Source organism: Peromyscus maniculatus, chromosome 21 (genome assembly GCF_049852395.1).
Source record: "Peromyscus maniculatus bairdii isolate BWxNUB_F1_BW_parent chromosome 21, HU_Pman_BW_mat_3.1, whole genome shotgun sequence".
Lineage (NCBI taxonomy): Eukaryota > Metazoa > Chordata > Mammalia > Rodentia > Cricetidae > Peromyscus > Peromyscus maniculatus.
In genome coordinates, this window is record NC_134872.1 from 2091647 (window position 1) to 2116506 (window position 24860).

The following is a 24860-nucleotide window of genomic DNA, read 5'->3' on the forward strand; positions in this document are numbered from 1 at the left end:
CTCCCAGCCCTGGAGAAGAGGGGTGTCCAGACCCATTGCTCCAGCTGGCCGACCCGGGGCGGCGGCCCGTGACTCAGGCCCCCCGGGGGACCTGGGGAGGAAGCGGCAGCTGCTTGGAGTCAGACCCGCCCTTCCCATCACTCGCCGCTCCTCCCCATGCTTTTGCTCTCCCCGGCCAGTCTTTGTTACCGTGGTGGTGTGGGCGGCTGCCAGGCCCCAGAGTCTGAGGCAAATGGCTTTGGGAGTTCTCTCCCCTCTCAGAGACGTACTCTGTCTCCCACGGGTCCCCTGATCTATACGCGGAGAAACTGTAATATTTGGAGGGAGCAGGACTGGGAGATTGGGGCGGGCCCGTGGGGTGTGGCGCCGGCCCAGCGGTCGTCAGACAGTGCTTGGCTGCTGCCACAAGACCTTGGCCTCATCGTCCTTCCCACACTCGGTCCTGCTCATGACATGAGAGACATGGACAGACAACTGGATACCATATGGAGAAAATTTTAATTTTTCTGCAGCGCATATCCTTTGGGAGAGCAGGGAGCCTGGTGTCAGCCCGAGTTAAAAACGGGAGACACCGCTGTAGGAGACAGAGTTAAAAAAACGGGAGGCGCCAAGGAGCTGTAGGGCTGGACCTAAGGAGGTGGAGAAATTGAGGCAGGAGTGGGGAAAACGCGCAGCCGCGGCACACAGGAAGGAGCACCACCAGCAAACTTGCAGGCTGGCCCTGACATAGCTCCGTGGAGTGGAAGCTAGGAAGGGAATCCCTGAGGTGCAGAGCCAGTAACAGTGCCAAGGGCGTGAATGCTCAAGGCGGAAGAACCCTTAGCCTGTGTGTGGGGGTCATGCCCCGAGAGATGAGATTCATGAGTTCTGTACCCACTCTTGGTTGGTGAGAAGTGGACCCTGGAGGCCAGTGGCTGAAACTCTAGAGCAGGGTACCTGGACCCTGGGACTGAGGTCTCCAGCAGGGGAAGGGACAGCCCCTTCAGCACGGCCTCTAGTCTGAAGCAACCGGCCTGATGCTAAGGGATTTTGATTTTGAGGGAGTACAGGCCTTAGAGCCTGAGCTAGCTCCTCACTCTGCTCCCCCATCCTGGGGTCTGGAGAGAAGCTGGAGTTTTCTTTGTAACTGAGACCGAAGGTAGCGGAGATCTTGCTGGTCCAGCCCATGTGCCAAGCCGAGGTAGAGGGTAAGGAGGAGAGCCAGGAGGAGGCGGTCAGTGCCCAGGGTGGGCACCACCCACAGCACTGTCAGAAGTTCCACACATACTGGGTGTCGAAGGTGCGAAAAGAGCCTCAGAGCCCGAGGAGACTTTAGAGCCAGAGGCTCGCCCAGCCCCAGAACATGGTAATACACCTAGGAGAGAGAGAACAACATGGAAATCAAGCCCTCTTCCTCAGCTGACTCTGTCCTCTTCCTGGCACCACCATATTAGAAATCAGGCCCAGGATCCTTTTTGAGACTCCACCCCAACCTATAGTTACCGGCCTTGGAAGCTGAAGAAGGGGATCATGAAAGGAGGCAAGGGCTAGAAAGCCAAGAGGACGGAAGAGTGTGGGAGGAAGAGGAGAGAGCTGCGGACACAGGTCTTAGGCAGGGACGTGGGATCCTCACCTGCTTGAGGCCCATGAGTTCAGCGTAGTCAAAGACCAGAAGGATACTGAAGATGAGGAGCCAGGAAACGACGTGGAGCACAAAGCAGAGGAGGGGCACCCAGGTGGCCCACGGCTCAGCCCGAGCCTCCCACAACACTGGACCTCTGGGTACAGCCTCCCAGTACCGCATCACCAGCTGCGGAAAGATGAGAACCAGGCAGGCCAGCGGTCTCCCTCGCCCCACAGCAACCTACGACTCCATCCTTCCCCCAGGTATAGACAGTGAACATTTGCCATGTAGAGGTTCTGGATGGGGTACCAAGGCTATGAGGATACCCATTTCTACAGAGGATGGGATGGGGGCTGGTGGATACCCACCAGACTCGCCAATGACAAGCATCCAATGAGAAGACTAATTGGAAGGCATCTTCTCTTGAGACCTAGGGAGGTGGTTTGGGGTGGTGGCTCACGTCTCTAATCCCAGCACCCACTCGGGAGGCAGAGGCAGGCAGATCTCTGAGTTAGAGGCCAGCCTGGTCTACAAAGTGAGTCCCAGGCAGCCCGGGCTATACAGAGAAACCTTGTCTCAACAACAACAACAAAATTTCTTTGAAGCAAGACAGCACAAAGCTGCAAGTGAGACGCCTCATCTTGTGCTGGGAAATGTCAAAACCAGAACTCTGCTGGGAGAATGAAGTGTACGCTCTGGAGGAATGGAAGCTGAGCTGAGCATCCTCTGGTTCCTCACACACGCATCTTGTCCCTCCAGTGTAAGCACACCATGAATTACGTCTCCCTTGGCCAAGGCCTCGTACCTGCAAGGCCAGGGCAGTGCATGCCACATACAGTGACCTCTGAAGGACTCCAAAGTACCGGGACGTCCATTCCTTCACTGTCTCGGTTGCCATGAGGCTGTGCTGCACCACAAACAATAGCAGAAGCCCAAGATCCCAAGCCAGGGAGGTAAGAATGCTTCGGTCCTGCAAGGCAGCCAACCACCCACGGCGGGCATCTGTGGGAGTTAGGGAAGACAGGAACCAAAGATAAGGTGACTAGAACCCCCTCCCTCATCTTCTGGAGCCCCATGCCAGGTCCCTGATGCTTTCGAGAGCTTGTCAAGGCCATGCCCAGTTCAATTTCCTGTTCCTCCAATCTTCCATCTTCCCTAGGCCTCCTGGGGAAGAAGGTTCTTAGGAGAATGCAGGTAGGGCCTTTAAAACCAATGTGGGGCCAGGCAGTGGTGGCATCTCAGCACTCGGGAGGCAGAGCCAGGCGGATCTCTGTGAGTTCGAGGCCAGCCTGGTCTACAGAGTGAGATCCAGAAAAGGCGCAAAGCTACACAGAGAAACCCTGTCTCGAAAAAAACAAACAAACAAACAAACAACAACAACAAAAAAAAGAAAAGAAAAGAAAAAAGAAAGAAAAAAATGTGGGTGGGCTGGGGAGATGGCTCAGTGCTATGTAAGCATGAGGACCTGAACGGTGGTGTGTGCCGGTAATCTCAGTGCTGGGGAGGCAGAGACAGGAGAATGCCCAGGGGGGCTGGTGCCATGGCTTGGCAGTTAAGAACACTTGCTGCTCTTCCAGAGAACAGAGTTTGGTTCTCAGCATCCACATGGCAGCTCACAACCTTCTATAACCCCAGTTCCAGGTGATCCATCTGATCTCGCTGGTAGGCCTCTGGTTTCAGCGACAGACTCTGTCCCTCTGGCAGAGGCAGGTGGAAGTCTGAGTTCCAAGCCAGCTGGAGGTACCTAGTAAGACCCTGTCTAAAAACAAAAAGGTGGCTAGCTCCTGAAGAAGGACACTCAAGGCTGGCCTTCCGCTGTACCTGCACACACAGAAACAGAAACAAAAGCACACACACACACACACACACACACACCACACCACACCACACAAAGCAAGGCTGGAGAAGTCACCTTTGGTGTGGTTTTCTTTCTTTTGTTTTTGTTTTTCTGAGACAGGGTCTCTCTACATACATAATGCTTACTCAATAGATCAGGCTTGATCTCAGAGATCCGCTTGCCTCTACCTCTCAAATGCTACGATTAAAGGCGTGAGCTACCACGGCCCGCTGTTGGGGTTTTCTAGTGTTTCCTCTTTTTATCTTTCCCTGTCCCTAGTTCTCCCCACAAAAGCCTACCCCCAGCCCCGCCCTTACTCTGTCAGCCCTCACTCCCAGTTTCTGCACAGGACTGACTAATCTCGGAGTTTCTGCTTTAGCCTTCTGTTTCCTCCCCTGCGGCGCCTCGCAGCTTTGGCCTTTCTCTGTCATTTATTTCCATGCCCCGCCCTCTCCACGCTGCTCTGGCTCCTCCTCTCCGCTTCAGCTCGCCCAGGATCCGTGCGGCTCACCCGGACCGCCAGACTCCGGGATCCCTCCAAGCAGCGGCCGCAGGGAAGTGAAACGCACGAACTCCACTCCGGTACCAAAGGCCAGGATGAAGGAGGCAAGAGCCGCCGGGACCAGCAGCAGCGCCGGGGCCATGGCGAGCGGCAAAGAGCTGGCAGAGGAGGCGGGCTCGGGGTTCCCGCGGCTGCTGGCCCCGCCCAGGTCCCGCCTCCGTGGGGTGCTGGCCGCAGGGCGGGGACCGCGAGCGGCGCGTCACAGCGCGGAGCCTGGAACCCCGGGCGTCGTCAGGGCAGCGGCTTTGCAGCCACCCGCGTGGATCGAATATCAGTGCGGCCAGTGTTCGCGTGGCAAGTGAAGACAGAGCCTCCCTTGCGTGGAACCATAAAGAACACCCTGTGTTTTAGAATAGCGACTCCTTATCCTCCAGCCTCAGTCCCTGGAGTGTTGGGTTACAGGCGGCGCCAACGCCCAACATAGATTTTTATTTAGTGATCAATTTAGAGTTGCTCGTGATGGTTCATGCCAGTAATTCCAGTACTCGGAAGGCTGAGGCAGGAAGATTTGAAGACGGCACATGGAGACCCAGTCCAAAAAAATGAAAAAGACCACGTGGTGAAAGGGTCAGTCCCCACCGTAGCTGTCCTTGAGTACAGGGTCCTCAGAAGACATGAGCTAATTCCTTCAGTTTACAGATAGAGCAAGGCCAGAGAGATAAAAATGTCCAAGACAAGCAAAGGCAAGGCCCTCAGGCTGAGGAACAGGGGAACATCTTAGCAGCACCCAGGGTGGGTGCTCCACCGCCTCTTGACCTGTCACGCACTGTATAGCATATTTCCTCCCCGCCCTGCTCTCTGCTTGGGAAATTTGTACTGAGTGGGCTGAGTCCGAGGATATCAGTGTTCAGGAAGCTCTCTCTGCATACTGCTCGTTCCGCCTCTCATTTTTATTTAAATGGCAGAATCTTCATGTAGCCCAAGCTGGCTTTGAACTTGCTATTATGTAGCTGAGAATAGTCGTGAATTATCCTCCTGCCTCGGCCTCCAAGTGCTGGACTGCAGTGTAGCACTGTAGTCTGGTTCCACTGTTTTAGGAGCTCTGAAGTGGTCCCAGAAGAACTTGTAGGTGGGAAACAAGGATTGCACTAAGCTTTATGGTTTCTCTTTATCCTGCTTCATCCTTAAACACATTCATAATCCAAGTCCTAGAGAGGCAGATGCCTAGGGCTCACTGGTCAGCCAGCCTAGCCTACAGGGAGCCCTATGACCCAATGAGATGATAACCTGTCTCAAAGAAAAACAAAGTGAACTCCTGAGGAAGGACATCCAAGGCTGACTTCTGACTTCCACAGGCACTAAATTAACAAAGGCCTGGGACTACAGTTTAGTGGTGAAGCTTTTTTTTTTTCTTTTTTTTTTTTTACCTTCAAGATAGGGTTTCTCTGTGTAGCTTTGAAGCCTGTTCTGGAACTAGCTCTGTAGACCAGGTTGGCCTCAAACTTAGAGATCTGCCTGCCTCTGCCTCCCGAGTGCTGGGACTAAAGGCGTGGGCCACCACCGCCCAGTAGTGATGAAGCATTTATTTGAGTAGCACTGCTGAAAGCCTTAGATTCAACCCCCAGAACCCCCCCCCCCCCCCCCCCCCCCCCCCCCCCCCCCCCCCGGCCAAAAGAAAAACCATAAAGATCAGCATAGCACTGGGGTGGAAATAAGTTGTAAAGCAGTTGCCTAGCAAGAGCAGGGCCTAGTTTGACGCCCAGCATCCAGACAGGAAGTGGGCTGTATGTACTACACCAAAGTAGTTCTCTAAGTTCACACAGTGCACTGCAGAAAATGGTACAAAGTAAGCAACTATATTTTTATTTGAAGTGAAATTCACATAGCAAAGAGGCATTTAGCACAGCAGCATTTAATATTCTGCACTATGTACAACTCTTGCTCTTTCAGCTCCCCTGTCCTCAAGAGTCTGGGATGAACTGATCCGCTCTTATCTGTGTGGATTCACCCATTCTGGATAGGTCATGCAGGTGGAATCAAAAGTGTCCTTGTGTCTGGTTCTTTTACTTAGGGTGTTCTTGACACTCACCTTCCAATATTGTGTTTTTACTTCTGTCTGAGCATTCCTTTTGGTGCACACAGCATACTTACATGTTCACCCTTGCTGAACAAACATCTAGTCTTTTTGGTTGAGACAGGGTTTCTCTGTGTAACACCCTTGGCTGTCCTGGAAGTCGCTCTGTAAACCAGGCTGGCCTCGAACTCAGAGATCCACCTGCCCCTGCCTTCCAAGTGCTGTGACTAAAGGTGTGTGCCACCACTGCCTGGCCATCTACACTGTTTCTGTATTTGGCTATTATGAAAATAAGGGGCTGGGAATGAGGCTTAGTGGCAAAGTGATGACCTCGCAAGCATAAAGAAAAAAAAAATTTTTATCAAGTGCCTGTTTTTCATTTTTGAGTCTCTTGTAGTTTTAGGCTGGCCTCCAGTTTGCTATGTAGCCAAAGCTGACCTTGAACTGCTGATCCCACTTGCCCCTACCTGAACTTCCAAGAGGAGGTAGAGCAGTATTGCTGGGTCATATGGTAATCAGGCTGGTCAAATAAGTACTAACCTACCATAGAGATGACCAAAGCTAACTGCAAAAAATACAAAAACAGCCCCCCCCCCCCCTTTTCTTTCTCTTCTTCTAAGACCGGGTTTTACTCTGTAGCCCAGGCTGAACCGGAACTTGTGACCTTCCTGCTGCAGCCTCCTAAGTACTGGAACTATGGGAAATGCCTCCATGACTAGCTTTGCACTCAACTTTAAAGGAACTTCCCCACTATTTACTGCAGAGGCCAAACCAAATACCGGTAGTACCTACGAGTCCTACATCCTGGAAAGTGACCAACTTTTAAAAACAAATATAATTCACTCTAAATTGGTACTGATAAATGAGTGCAAGTTCGAAATTCACCATCAGGCGGACTGAGTGAGCACTGACCTACCACAGCCATGACCAAAGCTAACAGCAAACACTGGAAAAGCAGGCCATGTGCAGCAAAACTAAAAGCCCTTTCTAACCAGTGAGTCACAGACCAGAAAACATATGAGCCACCCTCATCTTCTCAGCCAGGTATTCCTGGGAGCTGGTTCACTTTGAGTAAGAATCCCGGCAAGATAAGGGGAAGTGGTAACTCCCAAGAAGGGAGCAAGACCAGGGTGCGGGGTCTGGACCACAGCTTCATCAGTGCAGCTACGGACCACTGACGGCAAGCGTTCTCTCTGCCACACAACTACACCCCAGCCTGGGTTGGCCAATTTAAAATGGACATCGTAGGGAAAAAAGCCCCTTTTCTTCTTTTTCTCAAAAATTCTTGTCGTACCCACATTCCCAAAGCAGTTACATCAATGCATCTTAGGCCTTTGTGAAACCCTGACCTTTCTTTTTCTTTTGGTTTTTGAGACAGGATCTCATTATGTAGCCCTGGCTCGTCTGGAACTCAGAAAAATCTGCCTATCTCTGCCTCCCAAGTGCTGAGACTAAAGGTGTGACAACCTTGTCGAGTCTTGATTGTGTGTGTGTGTGTGTGTGTGTGTGTGTGTGTGTGTGTGTGTGTGTTCCTTTTTCTACGAGTGTTAGCTGGTAGATTTTTTTTTTTCTTTTTAGGTAGATGACATTTCCAGATTGGAGAGGACAAAGGCCTCTGGGGTGGCTTCCTGCTTCAGCACTCCTGTCAGGAGGAACTCAGAGGAGAGGAGAGGTAGTCCCAGGCGAGATGGAACAGCACATCGAGGAAGGTCTTCAGTGCAAGTTATGACAACTCGATGAGGCTGTAGAGGACACAGCAAAGACAGCTGGGGAGGAAGGAACCTTGAAACAGATCAGTACCCCACTAGTCTCAGAACCGAACTGTATATTTAGTCATACGCACACACACCCAAAGCATGCATGAAGCACACTGCCCTGCCTATCAAGTATTCTTGCCCCAAAGGTTAACTCAAAACAATTCAGCCCACCTTCCCCTTTCTTTTTTGGAAAGGGGTTTCATACACCCAAAGTTGGCCTGAAATGTATATAAAGATAACCTTGAACTTCTGATCTCCTTGCCTCCACTTCCAGAGTGCTGGGGCTACAGGTCTGTATTACCAAGTCCACTCCACATGTGCTAGGTATCAAACCCAGAGTTATTGTAAATGCCAGCTAGGCAAACAGGCTGCCATCTGAGCTCCATTCCCAGCCCCAATTGCTGCTTTTATAATTATAATTTGCACAAAACACAGAATATAGTGGGATAAGATAAAAATGATACAAACAAGGGAAAACAGAGAAATCCTGACCGGGGAATATTCTCAGGGACAACTGGTCTAGCCTCTGTTGGGAAGACAATTCCTACAAAGGAATGGGGTCGGATGGGGTGGAATACACAGGGGGACTTCACAGTAAGAGAATCAGGAAATATAACAAATCTATGGGCTTTATATGAACTTTAGCTTTTTGTTTTTAAGAACAAATGGGGGTTCTCACTGGGTAGTGGTGGGGCATGACTTTAATCCCAGCACTTAGGAGCCAGAGGCAGGTGGATCTCTGAGTTTGAAGCCAGCCTGGTCTACAGAATGAGTTTCAGGACAGCCAGGGCTACACAGAGAAACCCTGTCTCAAAAAATAAAATAAAACAAAAGAAATGGAGTTTTCACTGTGTTGCTCGGTCTGATTTTGAACTCTTAGGTTCAAGTGACCCTCTTTCCTCAACCTCTTGAACAAATGGTAGATACTATAGGTATGTACCACCATGCTTGGCAAAATTCTACACACAACTGTAAAAACATCTTTTAGCTGGTCACAGTAGCACAGGCCTGTAAACCTCTGCACTTACTATACTAAGCCAAGAGGATGGCCTGGGTTACATTGTTTCAAACACACACACACACACACACACACACACACACACACACACACACACACACACACATCCTGCTACCATCAAAATAACAACAAAGCTGGGCATAGTAGTTTTTATGCCTTTAATCCCAGCACTCAGGAGGCAGAGGTAAGTGGATCTCTGTGAGTTCAAGGCCAGCCTGGTATACAGAGTGAGTTTCAGGACATTGAGGGTTATGTAGAGACCCTGTCTCAATAAACAAAACAACAAAATGGCATCTTTCAGGTAACTGGAAAATTTGATTAGTGAAGAAACTATTGCTAATTTTGTTAGAGATCTGCAATGGTACAATAAATACTGAAGAAAAAGCATATACTTCTTAGAAGTGTGTATTTAAGCACAGAGGAGGAGGAAATAATATATGCTGTTTTGTTTTCTGAGAAAGAGTCTTTCTGTGGAGCACTGGCTAAACCCTGGATTTATAGTGATCTCCTGCCTTTGCCTCCCAAGTGTCAGGCTGGGTCAAAGAAGTGAGCCACCACACCCTATTAAAGTCATTTTCTGTTGAACTGCTATGGGCAGATCTGAGATACTCTAAGGTAGCCCAAGCTGGCCTCGAACTTGCCAAGGATGACTTAGAACTCCTGGACCCTTTTACCAGGACTCCCAAATGCTGGGATTCACAGGCATGCTTTCCTCCTTCACCCCAGCACTGGGAAGAGGGAGGCAGAGGGTCAGTTTGAGTTTTAGGCCAGCCTGGATCATTATGTAGCAAGCTCAAGCTATCTCAGGTTACTGTGTGAGAATCTGTCTTAAAAAACAAAAACAGGCCGGGCAGTGGTGGCGCACGCCTTTAATCCCAGCACTCGGGAGGCAGAGGCAGGCGGATCTCTGTGAGTTCGAGGCCAGCCTGGGCTACCAAGTGAGTTCTAGGAAAGGCGCAAAGCTACACAGAGAAACCCTGTCTCGAAAAACCAAAAAAAAAAGAAAAAAACAAACAAACAAACAAACAAAAACAGATAAAAAAATTTTAGCCAAAAAACCAAAACCAAAGGGGAGTTGAGGAAGGCCAGGTATGGCCATTTAGCAGCACTAAGGTTAAGGCAGCAATTCTCCACCTATGGGTTGAAAACCCCTTGTGAGGACGAGCAACCCTTTCACAGAGGTTGCCTAAGACCATCAAAAAACACAGAGATTTACATTATGATTCAAAACAGTAGCAGTTACAGTTTTGAAGTAGCAACAAAAATAATTTAATGGTTGGGGGTCACCACAACATGAGGAAATGTAATAAAGTGTGCAGAGTCAGGAAGGTTGAGAAGCCTGGGTTAAGGCTGTACTCAGCATGTGGTCCCACATCTGGCTACTTGAAAATATTGAAACCTCAAATCAAAAGGCGGTCCACTGGTGCCAGCAGCTCTCTTCCCTCCTTCCTCTCCCACTCTCTTCCTCGTCATCCTCTTCTCACTCCCACCTTTCTAGCCGTTCCCCCCCCCAGGCTCAGGACACGCACATCATACCTTATAGGAATGGGGCATGCTGGGCAGGACTGTGCCTCCACAGCAGCTGATGATCTCTCCCATCTGAGGCGGGGGTGGCTGCACTCCAGGGGTCACATGAATCTCGTAGCCCTAAGGAAGAGGAGTGGTGGGGACAAATGTCTGCACCGTGGCTAAGGGCACTGGGAGACCTCTTGTCCTCAGGGCAGGGCTGACGCACGCTGCACAAGGCAGCCCCTCACCTCCAGCAGTCTTCGCTCCCGAGCCCGGCTCAGGGCGTCCCGAAGGCTGAAGCTAAAATTCTTCTCTTGTTCAGGATCAGTCACCAAGTAGTCATCCGGCGGCAAGAAGCAACCTGCCTTTCTGGACTAAGGGGAAGAGGAGGCAGAACAGTGTTTCGTTTTAAGAGAACGCATCATGTCTTCTTTTTCTTCCCAGTGCTAAGGACTGACCCCAAGACTTCAAGCAAGCTAGGCAAGTGCTCTACCACTGAGTCATTCAGGCCCTTACAGTAAGTGTCCTTTCAAAGCAGCCTCGGCCTCACTAACACTAATTCTCCATCTCCTTTCCTCTCACTGCTTCCCAGGAGGGTAGGTGAGCAGTCCTTGCCTGCCACTCATCAGCTTCTGGCTTCTTACCTGATACAGCCAGTTCAGGGAGAGGATGGGGATCCCTTTCCCCAGGGCACACAAGAACTTGACTGTCCTGCGGATGCGATCAGTGACCAAGTGGGAGGCCTCATTTACTGAGCTGGCCAGACTGCCTCCCAGAGCCAGGACTGCACGCTCCCCACGAGAATCCACGACGCCTGTGAACAGTACCTAGGGGATGGTGTGAAGATGGTCACAGCAACCTACACCAGCATTCTCCTCTCAATCTCCAGCCCCTCCTTTCCTACCTTGGGGGCTGCCACTTCTTGGTTAGGCTTAGCCCGCCGGCTTCGACTTGGGTTTCCTTGGGTCTCGTCTTCTGCACGGTGCCTCTTTCTCTTGTCTGGTGTTGGAATTGCTCTCTCCTGAGACTGAAAAACATCTCAGTGGGCATTTCTGAGTCCTGCAGCTCTTGCTCCTAGCTCGGGGGCCCCCGGCTGTCCTCTTACCTCTTCCTTCACTTGAATTTCTGCAAGATCTTCTTCCTTGGGTTCTGTGGTCTTCTGGGGAACTTGTCTTCGGGAACGCTTTTGAACTGGTGAGTCTGTGGTAGTGGAAGGCTTCTTGCGGACTCGAGAAGCCTCAGGCTGGGGCTTGGGAATGGGCCCTAGTCTCCCAGCTGCTTCATTTTGCATCAGAGGACTGTGAGTGGGGGTCTCCGGAACCTGGGGAACAGCGGGCTCAGGAGTGACTGTAATCGACTCAGCTGTTTCTAATGCCCCCGAGCCTTGGCCTGTTGAAGATTGGGACTCAGGTTCAGAGGATGCCGAGTAAGGCTCGTGGCCAATGGGAACTGTGTGGGAGCCCTGTTTCCCAGCAGCCTTCCGCCTCCTTCGGTGACTAGCTTGAGGAATAGGCTCCAGGGGAACAGGCTGGGCTGTGGGGACAGGAGGCTGGAGTTTAGGGGTAGTGGAAACTGGGGGAGCACTTAGTGGTGAAGACTTTAGTGTCATGCTCTGACCTGTCATCTCAGGGGTAACAAGATGGTCTTTGGAGATGGGAGGCCCAAAATCAGGGGCTACTGGTCCAACTGATTCAGAACCCTCATTGGAGGCCTTACATCTCCTTCCCCGAGTGCTCAGAGCTGTGGGCTTGTGAGCAGGCTGTTCTCTAGAGGTGAACGACTGGAGTTCAGAGGTTGTGGGAATGCTTGCCTCAGGAGTTCTGACGGAAGACCTGTGTGTCCTGCCCTGAGACGAGGGCTCAGGGGTGACAGGCTGTTCTGTGGAGGTGGGTGGCTGGAGTTCATGGCCAGTGGGGACAGTTGGTTCTGGGGTCCTGACAGACTTACTTGACCTGCCCCGAGAGGACTGAGATGTGGGTTTAGGGTTAACAGGCTGTTCTGTGGAGGTGGGTGGCTGCAGTTCATGGCCAGTGGGGACAATTGGTTCTGGGGTCCTGACAGACTTACTTGACCTGCCCCGAGAGGACTGAGATGTGGGTTTAGGGTTAACAGGCTGTTCTGTGGAGGTGGGTGGCTGGAGTTCAGGACCAGTGGGGACAATTGGTTCTGGGGTCCTGACAGAAGACTTACGTGGCCTGCCCCGAGTGGCCGGAGATGTGGGTTTAGGTATGACAGGTTGTTCTGTGGAGGTGAGAGGCTGCAGTTCAGAGCCAACGGGAATAAGTGGTTCTGGGGTCTTGATGGAAGACCTACTTGGCCTGCTCCGAGTAGCCCGAGGTGTGGAATTTGGGTTAACAGGCTGTTCTGTGGAGGTGGGTGGCTGGATTTCGGGACCTGTGAGAACAACTGGTTCAGGTGTGTTAACAAAGGAACTATTTGTGCTGCCCTGAGTGCCCTGAGAGGGGGGTTTGGGGATGACAGGCTGTTCTGTGGAGGTAGGAGGCTGAAGTTCGGAGTCTGTAGGGATAGTTGGTTCTGGGGTCCTGGTAGAGGACCTATTTGCCCTGCCCCGAGTGGTTCGAGATGCTGGTCTAGGGGCAGCAGAGGAATGTGGGGAGGAAGTCATCCTGGAAGACCGCCGTGGCCTGACATTAGGCTTTGTATGAAGAGTCCCAGGAAGCTGTATCTCAGAAGGGGAAGACGTCAAAAACAGAGGCTGAGGTGTAGATTGCTTTTGGCTCTGAGAGGTGAAGAGACTTTGAGGTGGAGCTGAAGCTTCAGGCACCGAAGAAAGCAGGCAATGGGCTGGGGGTTCTGGATCACCCTGAGGAGGAGAGGCGAGTGATAAGAGGTGGGCATGGATCTTGATCTTTCTCAGTGTTTCTGAAGAAGGGCCTCATGGGATCACAGTGTCCTCCACTGATCTTCCACCTTTCCTGCCAAGTACTGGGATGACAGGCCCATTAGCACATCTGGCTTTGATTCTATTTATGACCATGCTCACTGGCACTTTTCTTTCTGTGACCTCTCTTTAGACTAGGAACTCCCTGGGAGAGGAAGCAATCCTTTGGATACCACAAGGGTCTCTCTTTATAACTCCAGTATAGTGTCCTGCATGGGGGTGTACACAGTAACTAAAACATGGCTGGGCAAAGAAGGAAGCAGCACCAAGAGTCAATGAAGGGAACAATGGGTGGCAGGACACAGGAATGAGTGACGAGGAGGAAAACTGGGAACATGGGAGACAGTTCAGTAGACAAGGCAAGCAACTAGGATCTGAATTTGATCTCCAGAGCCCATGTAAAAAAGCCAGGTATAGTGACATATGCTTGTAATCCCAGTGTAGGCAGGTAGAGACAGGACGGTCCCCAGAGCTTGCTGGCCAAGCAGCCCAGTCTACTTGACCAAATTCTAAGCCAGCTCGAGATCCTGACCCTCACCCTTCCAAAAAGTTGGGTGGTTCCTGAAAAACAGCTTGGCTTCCTCATGAAACTCCCCCAAACACATACCCTCACAAACATGCACAAATGTACGCAGTAGAAAACAGGAAGTATGGACAAAGGGATGGAGTGGAGGCAGGCTGAGCAAAGGGGCTGCCAGGGATGGGGGCAACCAGTGAAGGAGGGGCAGGACAAAAAGCAGCGTACCTTGGAAGCCTTTTCAGCAGATGCCATCTCGAAACTCAAGTGGCCTAGTCAGAGAATAAAACAGGAGTGGCTGAGTGCTGTGCGGCCTACAGTTCAGGGACTAATTGCCAGGAGGACTCTTAGCACACTGGTTCCCTCTGCCCTCACTTACCTCTCTGCTGCCTCCCGGGGCTCACAGGGTCTCCCTTTCCTCCATCTCCCCGGCTCCCAGAGACTACCAGGGCTGATGCAAGTTCCTCAAGGTCCCCCATGCCTAAATCAGCAATCTGCTCTGTCTGATCATGGCTTCCTCCCTCTGTTGACCCTCTATCAAGGGTCACTTCTAAACCAGCAGGTTCCCACTCGCTCTCTGGTTCAGGGTTCCCTACTTCTCTCTCTCTCTTCTGTGTGTCTTTGGACATCTCCGTTTCTACCTTCGAACTCTCTCCACTCCCTTCACAATCCCTACCCTTCACCTTGCCAGACTCTTGTCCCTGTCTGTCTCTAGCTAACACCTTCTCTGGCTCTCTGTCCTCTTTCCCCTGAGTTAGCTCTTCTTCCTCCATCACGTCTTCTCTCCCACTGTTTGGTGTCCTTCCCAGCGGCTCTCTCTCAGAGGTCACCCTATCTGCTGTTTCCTTTGGTATACCCATGGCTTTCTCCACAGTCTGTATCTCTCTGCCTTCAAGTCCCAAACGCTCCTTGGGAACCAGATGCTGGTGTCCTGGTGGTGCACTAGTTGGAGATGGACTGGATCCTGGAGCTTCGAGGTGGGTGGCAATGAGCCGGGGTTCAGAGGCCTCAGGTTCTCTCAGACAAAACGGCTGTGTAGCTAAGACTTCCCAAGGCACATCCAGGGCACCAGGACCTAAAGGGGATCAGAAAAAGCAGACAGGCACGCAGGTAAAAAGGCAGTAAGGCTAAGAACTAGGGCAGACTCACACATGGCTAACTGGGTTACTAAAGGCAAGCTGGGAATAAAGGTGGCAGGTATAACACTGAATGCTATGTAGAAGATGACACTCTCTCACACAGGCGCCCTCAGGAGCCTCAACTGAAGAATAAGGACTCGGTATGGGGGTAAGGAGAGTACTTGCCTGGCATGCATAAAGCCCCGAGTTCAACCTGCAGCATGCAGAGGGAAAAAAAAGTCTGTGGGCCAATCCCCAATCTCCTGAACTACAATCAGGGTAAGGCCCAGAAATATGATTTTATTTGTTGTCTTATCTTTTAAGTTTTTGTTGTTGTTGTTATTGGTTGGTTGGTTGGTTATTTTTCAAGACAGGGTTTCTCTGTGTAGCCCTGTCTGTTCTGGAACTCACTCTGTAGACCAGGCTGGCTTCCAACTAGCAGAGATCAGCCTGCCTCTGCCTCCTGAGTGCTGGGATTAAAGGCGTGCGCCACCACCTTTTAAGGCTTAAGATGTATTTTTAGGGGCTGGAGGGATGGGATGGCTCAGTAGTTAAGAGCATTGGCTGCTCTTCCAGAGGACCTGGGTTCAATATCCAGCACCTACATGGCAGCTCACAACTGTGTGTAACTCTAGTTCCAAGGGGTCTGACACTAAATAAAAATTAAAAAAAAAAAAAAGATGTATTTTTAAATTTTTGTTCACATGAATGTGTATGTGGGTGCACATGGCTATCAGAGGTTGTCAGATCTCCAGAAGCTGGACTTACAGGCACTTGTCAGCTGCCTGACATGGGTGCTGGAACTGAACTCTGACTCTCTAGAGCGGCTGCCACCCTTAACCATTCAGCCATCTCTCTAGCCATCTTTTTTTGTTTTTCGAGATAGGGTTTCTCTGTGTATCCGTGGCTGTCCTGGACCTCACTCTGTAGACCAGGTTGGCCTGGAACTCATAGAGATCTGCCTGCCTCCACCTCCTGAGTGCTGGGATTAAAGTCATGCTCCACCACTGGCCAGCTCCATCTTGTTTTTTTTTTTTTTTGAGACAGGGTTTCTCTGTGTAGCTTTGCGCCTTTCCTAGATCTCGCTCTGTAGACCAGGCTGGCCTCGAACTCACAGAGATCCGCCTGGCTCTGCCTCCCAAGTGCTGGGATTAAAGGTGTGCACCACCACCGCTGACCCATCTTAGTCCAGGTCTAAGGTCTCACATAGTCCAGGTCGGCCCTGAGCTCCTACTTTTGCCTCCCAAGTGTGTGTGACTATGCCTGGTACAGAGTTCTTTTCCTGATGAAATGGAGGACATCAGTAAAACAAAAGAACATGAGAGGTGGGGCTGAGGATACAGCTCAGTTGGTAGAGAGCTCATCTAGCATTCATGAAGCCCTGGTCCATCCCTAGCTGGATGTGGTGGCACACAATTATAATCCCAGTACTTGGAGAACCAGAAGTTCAAGGTCATTCTCGGCTACATGAGTTCATGTTCCCAAACAAATAATAAAGAATATGAGGGCTGGAGAGATGGCTCAGCAGTTAACAGCACTGGTTGTTCTAGCAGAGGACCTGGATTCAGTTCTGAGAAGCCACATGGTGGCTCACAACAGTTAATAATCTCTCCAGTTCAGGGGTAAGACATCCTCTCCTGACCTCTGTGGGCACCAGGCATGCACATGGTGAACACTCATACATATAAAAACAGATTAAAATAAGACAGAATATGAAAGGATGTAGAGGAAGAAAACAAGAAAGGATGCAAAGTTGGGGGCTTAAAGAGACTTTCTTGTACCTGGAGTCTGAAGACTAACATGGGAAGGTCCAGGCTCTTGGGGAAGAATACATGAGAAGACCTGGGTAGGCTCATCTTCCAAACTCTGGACAGCTGCAGAAGAAAAGATGGCTGGAGCACAGTTCCTCCCAGAATGCCCGAGTCCCATTCCCCATCTTGGCCACACCATCTTTCAAGGACCACCAGTCTAATCACCCGGCTCTTACTGGTACTCAAATCCAAACAACACTTGGCTGGGCGGTGGTGGCACACGCCTTTAATGCCAACACTTAGGAGGCAGAGCCAGGAGGATCTCTGTGAGTTGGAGGCCAGCCTGGTCTACAGAGTGAGATCCAAGACAGGCACCAAAGCTACACAGAGAAACCTTGTTTCAAAAAGCCAAAAAAAAAAAAAAAAAAAAAATCAAACAACACAATATCCTCACCTTCTGAGCTCTGGCTCTCCCTTTTTACAAAGCACTGGGTAGCTGGAAGGCACAGATCTTCAGATTCTGGTGGGAAGAGATGAGACAAAATAGTTCTCTCCTAACCCTTATAACCAGTTTATTTCAAAGGTCAAGGGCAGAGCAGAGGGCAGCACTTACCATCACAACAGCCTTTGGCATTCTGGGTCCTGTCCATTTGTGCTCCTTTCTCCGTTCCTGTGGGGGTCTGGGCTTCCTCCCTCTGTGGCTGGGTGGGACCCCCTGGAGTACCTGTACACACCATCACCTGCTCCACCGGTGTAGCAGGTGGCCTGCTTTGGGCCCCCACCTCCAGAGTGCCCTCCTGCTCAGAACCAGCTGCAGCTGACTCTGTCCCAGTATCTTCTGCTACTGGCTGCTGGCTCTTTCTTGCATCTGCCACTGCTGAAGATGAGCCTTCCTCCACAGCTGTTTCCCCGTCCTCGGGAGGCTGGGCTTCCTCTGGAGGCAGCTGGTGCTTCTCCCCCAGGGTAACAGCTGGCTCTGGCAGGATTTCCTCCTCCTCTTGTGCACCATTGTTGTCTATTGTGGCAGAGGAGGCCTGATTTCCCTCTAGATGGCCACCAGGGGAACTCATATCCACATCCTCATCTACATCACCGGGTCTATGGGGAGGTTGGCTCTCTGAATGTGTGACAGGAGCTTCTTCTAGGTCCATGGGGCTGTCAGGGACCACCTCTCTCCTTCCCTCCTCCACGTCAGTGTCACTGTCTCTCCCAGAGGCACTCTGGCTTCGTTCTACAAGGACCTGTGGTTGGGACTTGACCTCTTCCACGCCTGGGTCTCTGCTCCACAAAGTAATTCCTCTCTCTTTCAGATGGGCCAAGGTGAATGCTGAGGAGACTTCGTCCTCCTCATCTGTATCGCTGTCGATCACCATGGATGTGTGGTTTCTCTCTTGAGGGACAGTCAGTGGCACCTTGCCCTCCTCCACATCTGTGTCACTACCGGCTGGGCTGTCCTGCAGTTGTGCCGCTTCAGGTGCTCCAGGATCCTTTGTACCAACTCCAAGCAGGACTCGCTGCTGCTGCTTCTTCTTCTTCTTCCCAGGAACTACAGGTGGGGTCACAGGGATCCTCTCTTCCTCCATATCTGTATCACTGTCCACAGAAGGCTGGTGCTCTTCATCCACATCTGTATCACTGTCCTCCCCAGGAGTGGGGCTCTTCTCCACAACCAGCCCAGCCAAAGCCGCTCCACTCGTGACTTTTGGGTCCTTGAACTTCTGCTCAGCAGGCTGAGCCTGTACCAGCTGGATGCCATTCCTGGCTGCGGAAGAGGACCCCCCGACTGCCGTTTGCTCACCTTGTTCTTCATCTGTGTCACTGCCCAAGTCCAAGGGCAGAGACGGGCCGGGGACACTCGGGGCTGGGGAAGACCCCTCCTCATCACTGCAAAGACAGAAATTCCAAAGAACTACTTCCTGGAAAGGGCCACCCCACTCAGCCAGGAGCGCCTTGAGAGCAGGCACTAGTGGCGGCTCTTTCCCCACCTCCACTGCGTACACCGGTGCTCATCGTCATTTAATTCAGCTCAGGAAATGATTATGCCAAGGCTCTCAATTCCACCTTTCAAGATAATCATCTCATCTCTTCAAGACTGACACCTTATCTCCGTATTCAAAGGCACAGGTGTCTAAAACCGGGTAAGGTGGCTCAACCCTGTAAGCCCCATACTCAGAGACTGCACCCCGAGGATTGCCATGAGTTTTAAGTCTTAAGCTTGGGCTACAGAGACTCCGAAAAAAAACAAAAGGAACAATTCAGGTACCTGGTACTTTGGTACTCACCTTTCTGGAACTACTGTTGCTGAGGGGGACGTTGCATTCCTTGATCCATTTGCCACACACCTATCTGACAGAAAATCTGTCAAGAACAGGAAGGAGTTAAATCGACAGTTTACATCCTCATCTCTGTCTCTTTACACATACACCCAAGGCACAAACTTACCCATTTCCTCCTCTGAATCCTCAGCCAACAAAACTCTAGAGGTTTGGGATCCTCCCTGTAATCTGGGAGTCTTCTCTATAGTTAGAAGTCCCCGAGAGACCAAAGGTGGAGGGACATCCAAGCGATGGTACTGGCAGGGAAAGTCTGCAAACAGAATTAATTCCCGGTCCCTCAGACGATGGCTTACTCCAGGGGCCAGGACCTTAGGGGGCTTTACGAGTTGAGTGCCATTGAGGCTCCCACAATCCTGGAGGATAGGAGCTTTGTTGCAAGCTGAGATTTCAATCACTGCATGCTGTTTAGAGATGGACGGAAAAGGCAGGGCCACAGAGCAGTCAGGGCTTCGGCCAATTACATTCTTGCCAAGGTAGAGTGGGAAATCTAAGGATAGAGAAGTAACATTGAGGAGTAAGGTCAGAGTCTTGGCCTTAAGAAGGTACCCCACTATTCACTCAAAGTTCTTACAGGCATTAAAAACAACCAGCATACCAGCACAGAAGAGCATTTACTCACCTGCAACATACTCTATTTACTCACATTATTATTGTTTTCCCAATTCTCAAACTTGAAAACAGATTCATGCAAGCTAGCTAAGCACTCTTCCCCTGAGCTACAGCCCTTGTTTTGTTTTTGATCCAGGGTCTCACTATGTAGCCCAGATTGTTTTCAAATTTGCTATGTGGCCTAGGTTATCCTCAAACTCTAGATTCACCTCCTGCGTACAAGGATCACAGACATGCACGACCATGCCCAATGGGTGTTTTCTGTTGTAATAAAATACACAATACAGGCTGGACATAGTGGCACACGCCTTTAATTCTAACATTTGAGAGGCAGAGGCAAGTGGATCTGAGTTTGAGGCCGGTCTGCATCGTGAGTTCCAGGACAGCAAGGGCTATATAGAGACCCTGTCTTGAAGGAAAAATAAAAACAAAAAATACACACACTACAAATCTAACCACCTCAATCATTGTAAGTATACTGTTCAGTTGTATCACATATCTATTGTCCTTCTACAATCACCAACATCCATTCCTAGGCCACAGTGTATTTTAATTCTTTAAAAAATTTTATGCCTGGCCAGGAGGCAGTTGCGCACGCCTTTAATCCCAGCACTCGCAGAGCCAGGCGGACCTCTGTGAGTTCGAGGCCAGCCTGGTCTACAGAGAGAGTTCCAGGACAGCTAAGGCTACACAGAGAAACCCTGTCTCAAAAATCAAACAAAAACAAACAGAAAAAAAAAAGTTATGCCTGGCGTTGATGGTGCAAGCCTTTAATCCCAACACTCAGGATGAGGCAGAGGCAGGCGGAGTTCTAGGACAGCCTGGGCTACCAGAAAACCCTATCCTGAAAAACATAAAAGAGTTATTGTTTACTTTTTTTGTTGTTGTTGTTTCTTGAGACAGGGTTTCTCTGTGTAGCTTTTGGAGCGTGTTCTGGAACTCACTCTGTAGACCAGGCTGGCTTCGAACTCACAGAGATCCTCCTGCCTCTTCCTCCTGAGTGCTGGGAATAAAGGCGAGTGCCACCACTACCGCCTAGCTCCCACATTGCATTTTTATTTGTAGCTCTTCATTTGCTCCTAACAAAAGAAAGTCACTCCTAGAAAATATAGGGCACCAGCCTGGAACAATCAACTCAGACGGTCTCTTTGCCATTCCCAGCAGAACAATTATTCATATCCCCTTTGAAACTTATATAAGGGTCTACCGACATTCCAACTACCCCTAAGGAAAAGGAAAGACCCATATTCATACTTCAGCTCCCAATATCCTCTGACCTCTTTCTGGTCCATGAGCACTACTGAAGAGACGTAGCCGCCCTATAGGCTCCAAGCTATACCCCAAGGGCCCACTGGATACTTCTGTCTCCTCCTCTTCGTCAGCATCCCAGTTAATAACCTGGGTGTTTTCCATGATCTGTGAAGGAAACACATTATTATTGTTCCTGTCATTGGTTTATACACATTTGTAGAGGAAAAAAATAACTGGAGGTAAACCTGCATAAACGTGGAGGTGATGCTTTTTTTCCTTTCTTTCTTTTTTCCCCAGACAGGGTTTCTCTATGTAGGGCTGTCCTGGAACTCGCTCTGTAGCCCAGGCTGGCCTCGAACTCACAGAGATCCGCCTGGCTCTGCCTCCCAAATGCTAGGATTCAAGGCGTGTGCCACCACTGCCCAGCTGAGGTGATGCTTTTCTATCAGTCATTCTGAAGCATGTAAAAATATTGGGGAGGGGGCGTATAAGAATATGTCTGTGGGGGCTGGAGAGATGGTTCAGAGGTTAGGAGCACTGACTGCTCTTCCAGAGGTCCTGAGTTCAATTCCCAGCAACCACATGGTGGCTCACAACCATCTGTAATGAGATCTGGTGCCCTCTTCTGGCCTGCAGACAGATATGCTGTATACATAATAAATAAATAAATCTTTAAAAAAAAAAAAGAATATGTCTGTGGTAGAATGTTTGGATAGCCTGTGTGAGGCCATATGTTCAACACTTAGTACTACCAGTGGAAAAAGGGGGCCAAGTGGTGGTGGCAAACACCTTTAATCCCAGCACCTGGGATGCAGACAGGCAGATCTCCAAATTCGAGCCCAGTTTGGTCTATACAGTGGGTTCCAGGACAGCCAGGGCTATACAGAGAAACCCTGTCTAAAAACAAAACAAAACAAAAATCTTTTTTGATTCAAATGTTGGCATATATCTGTAATTCCAGCACCTGAGGTGCCAAGGCAGGATGATTAAGACTTGGAGATCTGGCCATGCACGGTCATACATACCTTTGTATAGCACTTGCGAGGCAGAGGTAGTCAGAGCTCTGTGAGTTCAAGGCCAGTCTGGTGTATGTAGTCTGTTCCAGGCCAATCAGAGCTACATAGTTAGATCCTGTCTCCAAAAAAAAAAAAAAAAAAAAGTATGTGGAAACCATCCTTGGTTACAGTAAGACCTTGCCCCCCAAAACAAAAAATATACACATGCATATTTATACTTTTGGCCATGACAAAGAACTAAGGTCCAAATACACCAGTATCTACAAAGGGATATTTTATGGAATCTTAGGTTCTGGAGACTAAACCTAGGGCCTCTCACAAGGCAAATGCTCTACCCTGAGCTATATCCCCAGCCCCCAAGTGGGCACTTTTATTTAAAGTCTGTAAAGCATGATAAACTGGATCTAGGTGGCATATGTCTGCAGTTCTAGCCATGAGGAAGCTGGAGCAGGACAACTGCTTGAGTCCTGGAGCTCCAGGTAAGCTCGGACAACATATTAAGACCCCTTAAAAAAATACAGCCGGTTTAGCAGTTGAAGGATGGCTCAGTGGTTAGGCACTGCATCCTTCAAGAGAACCTGGGTTCAGTCCCCAGAACCCTCATAGCTCTCAGCAGTTTATAACTCAATTTCCAGGGGATCTGACACCCTCCTTAGAACCAGGCCTCACCTGTGTGTGGGTGTGGGTGTTGAGAAATTGCTAAATGAAACATACTGTTTTTTCCAAGACAGGGTTTCTCTGTTGCCCTGGCTGTCCTGGACCTCACTCTGTAGGCCAGGCTGGCCTCGAACTCAGAGGTCCGCCTGCCTCTGCCTCCGAGTGCTGGGACCGAAGGCGCGCGCCACTGCCGCCCGGGTCAAACTGTTCTAATACTTGAAGTTGGCTGACTCGTTTATTCTTCCGGAGAACTCGGTGGGTAAAACTTTTTTTTTTCAGGTGAGGAAACTACTCTTGCCTACGATCACTCCTAATGTGACTCCTTGGCAAGGGCTTATTTCTTCCCCCCAGACTGGTACCCGCGGGACTGTGTCCCCCTCCCCACCCCACCCCGGGGTCCGCCTTATTTACAATGATGATGCGCACCTGGGACCTTCCGCGGTATTTGGCACAGACATCACCAACCAAAACCAACCCTGCTCTCCTGGGGGCCACAGCGCCAGAGCTCCTGACTAAGGAACAAACGAAGCCAAGGCTCCAGACTGCACGGGTAGTTTTACCTATAAAGATGTCACACACGGGGAGACCGCTGACAGGGAAAGTAGGGCACCCCAAGAAGGAAACTCGGTCCTGTCAGCCCAGCCGACGCCTACGGCCCTCGCTCCCATGGGAGAGCGACCATCTTTGAGTTTGCTCCCGCGTGGCCCAAAGATTCCGCAAAGTCGTCAAAGCTACTCCGGGGCCATGATTAGCATAGGGATCTAACACGGGAACCCAGGTTACCTCCGCCCAGTGACACCCGAGGCACGCCCCTCGGGCCCTCAGGAGCACTCAAGATGGTAACCAGGGCGCGGGCGGCCGAACTCACCCACGGAGTCCCCGCGCGCGCGCGCGCCGCCCGTAACGGCCGCCAGCAGGGTGGCGGGAATGCGACTCCCGGAAGAGAGCCGGCGGGCTGATTGGCTACCGGAGCTGTCATTTACAACGCGGGGCGCGCCGATTGATTCAAATCCCAGGTCGGAAGCCCCGCCCCCCGGCCCGCCCCCTCAGAGCTCAAAAGTGTGGCTCCCGGCGGGAAACGTGCTGAAGGAAGCGCTGCCGCCGGGCAGGGGGCGTGGCCTGGGAGGCCGGCTCCGCCATTGGCTGGCGCCCTGGGCCAACCCACCGCCGCTACGTCCTCCGCCGTACACTTCCCGCGCAGATTTCCAAACGCCTACCACAGAGTCTGGCGCCAGTCGCCGGCGGCGGGTAGATCGGCCATACCATAGATGTCGCTCCAAGGCCAGAGCGCCCTTCTCGGTCGTCCCAGAAATGGCGCTAGCCGACTCCCGAGGAATGAGCGGTGGCCGGCTGCAGTCGTGGCTGGAGGTTGCAGATTGGAGGTCTGCCCGTAGGCGTGGCGCTCTAGAACGCCCCGTTGCAGAGGGATTTCATCTCCTTTCGATTTGGACGGCTTAGTAGAAATGTAGTTATTTATGTATAAAGTGACGGACATTTTGAGGTCACCTTCCCAAATGGAAGATTCTAAATAAAACAAACGTGGGTAGGCAAACTGTTTCGGTAAAACCTCAAGGTCTGTCATCTTTCAAAAGACGGGAAAGATAGGATAAAATGGTTTACTTCAATATCATAACAAAACATGAAAGCATAGTAAGAAATTGGCTTGGGTGGCTTGGAGTTTCTCCCCACTGGTTATCTGTGTATGTTCACCATAAAGAAATCGGCAGACATTTGAAAATCGGCAGGCTTTTCGAGACAGGGTTTCTCTGTGTAGCTTTGCACCTTTCCTGGAGCTCACTCTGTAGCCCAGGCTGGCCTTGAACTCACAGACATCCGCCTGCCTGTGTGCTGGGATTAAAGGCGTGCGCCACCACCGCTCAGCGACATTTGAAACTTTTTAAGTTGGATTCTTTCCCCATGTTTCTACTGTTAATGGGATAAATTCAAATTCAAGTAACACAAAAAGAATCGGTTTCATTGTTAGCATGTCCAAAATTAAAACATTGTATTTTTAATGAATAAAGGGGTATTAATGCTATTTAATGTTCTTATATTTAAAAGATGATTTGAGCTGCGTATTGATTAAATGCTAACAATGTCTTTGATAACATTTTCTTTCTGAAAGAGAAAGGGTCTCATTATGATGTACCTCTACCTGGCCTAGAACTAACAGACCAAGTTAGCCTTGAACTCACCGATCTTCCTGCCTCTGTCTGGGCCACACACTTACATGATCTCATTCCTGATACCTCTTACCACACCCCTTCCTTTGTTTTCTCTCACAGAGGTATTTATTTATGTGTATTAGTATTTTGCTTGGATATCTGTGCAGTATTTGTGTGCCACGTGCCTGCAGAGGACAGAATGGGGTGTTGGGTCCCCTGGAACTGAACTCGTGGATAG

The 24860-nt window shown here is 50.5% G+C and overlaps 2 protein-coding genes across 23 annotated transcripts; both read right to left on the bottom strand.

The window, feature by feature from the left end:
* Positions 1 to 479: 479 nt before the first annotated feature.
* On the bottom strand, positions 480 to 4181 carry Nrm (nurim). The gene is made up of 5 exons (XM_042266389.2): positions 3952 to 4181; positions 2409 to 2605; positions 1613 to 1789; positions 1077 to 1354; positions 480 to 629 (listed from the first exon to the last, which is right to left on the bottom strand). Exons 1-5 carry the CDS (start codon positions 4082 to 4084, stop codon positions 590 to 592), a joined length of 825 nt encoding a protein of 274 aa, XP_042122323.1. The 5' UTR covers positions 4085 to 4181; the 3' UTR covers positions 480 to 589.
* Positions 4182 to 5782: 1601 nt separating this feature from the next.
* Mdc1 (mediator of DNA damage checkpoint 1) lies at positions 5783 to 23411 on the bottom strand. 22 transcript variants are annotated; one of them, XM_076558153.1, is made up of 17 exons: positions 23326 to 23411; positions 21810 to 21915; positions 20811 to 20949; positions 19031 to 19411; positions 18871 to 18946; positions 17202 to 18472; positions 17043 to 17108; positions 16619 to 16711; positions 14576 to 14794; positions 13948 to 13991; positions 12491 to 13124; positions 11406 to 11833; positions 11205 to 11327; positions 10945 to 11127; positions 10549 to 10674; positions 10328 to 10438; positions 5783 to 7758 (listed from the first exon to the last, which is right to left on the bottom strand). In XM_076558153.1, the coding sequence occupies exons 3-17, from the start codon at positions 20944 to 20946 to the stop codon at positions 7591 to 7593; spliced, it is 4059 nt and encodes a 1352-aa protein (XP_076414268.1). In that variant the 5' UTR covers positions 20947 to 20949; positions 21810 to 21915; positions 23326 to 23411; the 3' UTR covers positions 5783 to 7590. The 22 variants fall into 22 exon arrangements, 20 of the variants coding, with proteins under 20 accessions (XP_076414268.1, XP_076414256.1, XP_076414267.1 ...); XM_076558141.1 differs by adding an exon at positions 21574 to 21681 and having other exon boundaries at positions 11406 to 13124; positions 14099 to 14794; XM_076558152.1 differs by having other exon boundaries at positions 23241 to 23352.
* Positions 23412 to 24860: the final 1449 nt, after the last annotated feature.

Excerpts from the sequence above, each read along its gene's own strand:
- Nrm (XM_042266389.2), bottom strand. The coding sequence starts at position 4,084 with ATGGCCCCGGCGCTGCTGCTGGTCCCGGCGGCTCTTGCCTCCTTCATC. Across the intron at positions 1,790-2,408 it reads GCACTGCCCTGGCCTTGCAG|CTGGTGATGCGGTACTGGGA; the intron begins GTACGAGGCCTT and ends ATCTTTCCGCAG. Across the intron at positions 1,355-1,612 it reads AACTCATGGGCCTCAAGCAG|GTGTATTACCATGTTCTGGG; the intron begins GTGAGGATCCCA and ends TCTCTCTCCTAG.
- Mdc1 (XM_076558138.1), bottom strand. The coding sequence starts at position 20,946 with ATGGAAAACACCCAGGTTATTAACTGGGATGCTGACGAAGAGGAGGAG. Across the intron at positions 16,712-17,042 it reads GGAGAGCCAGAGCTCAGAAG|CTGTCCAGAGTTTGGAAGAT; the intron begins GTGAGGATATTG and ends TTTCTTCTGCAG. Across the intron at positions 10,439-10,548 it reads GGGAGCGAAGACTGCTGGAG|GGCTACGAGATTCATGTGAC; the intron begins GTGAGGGGCTGC and ends CCTCTTCCTTAG.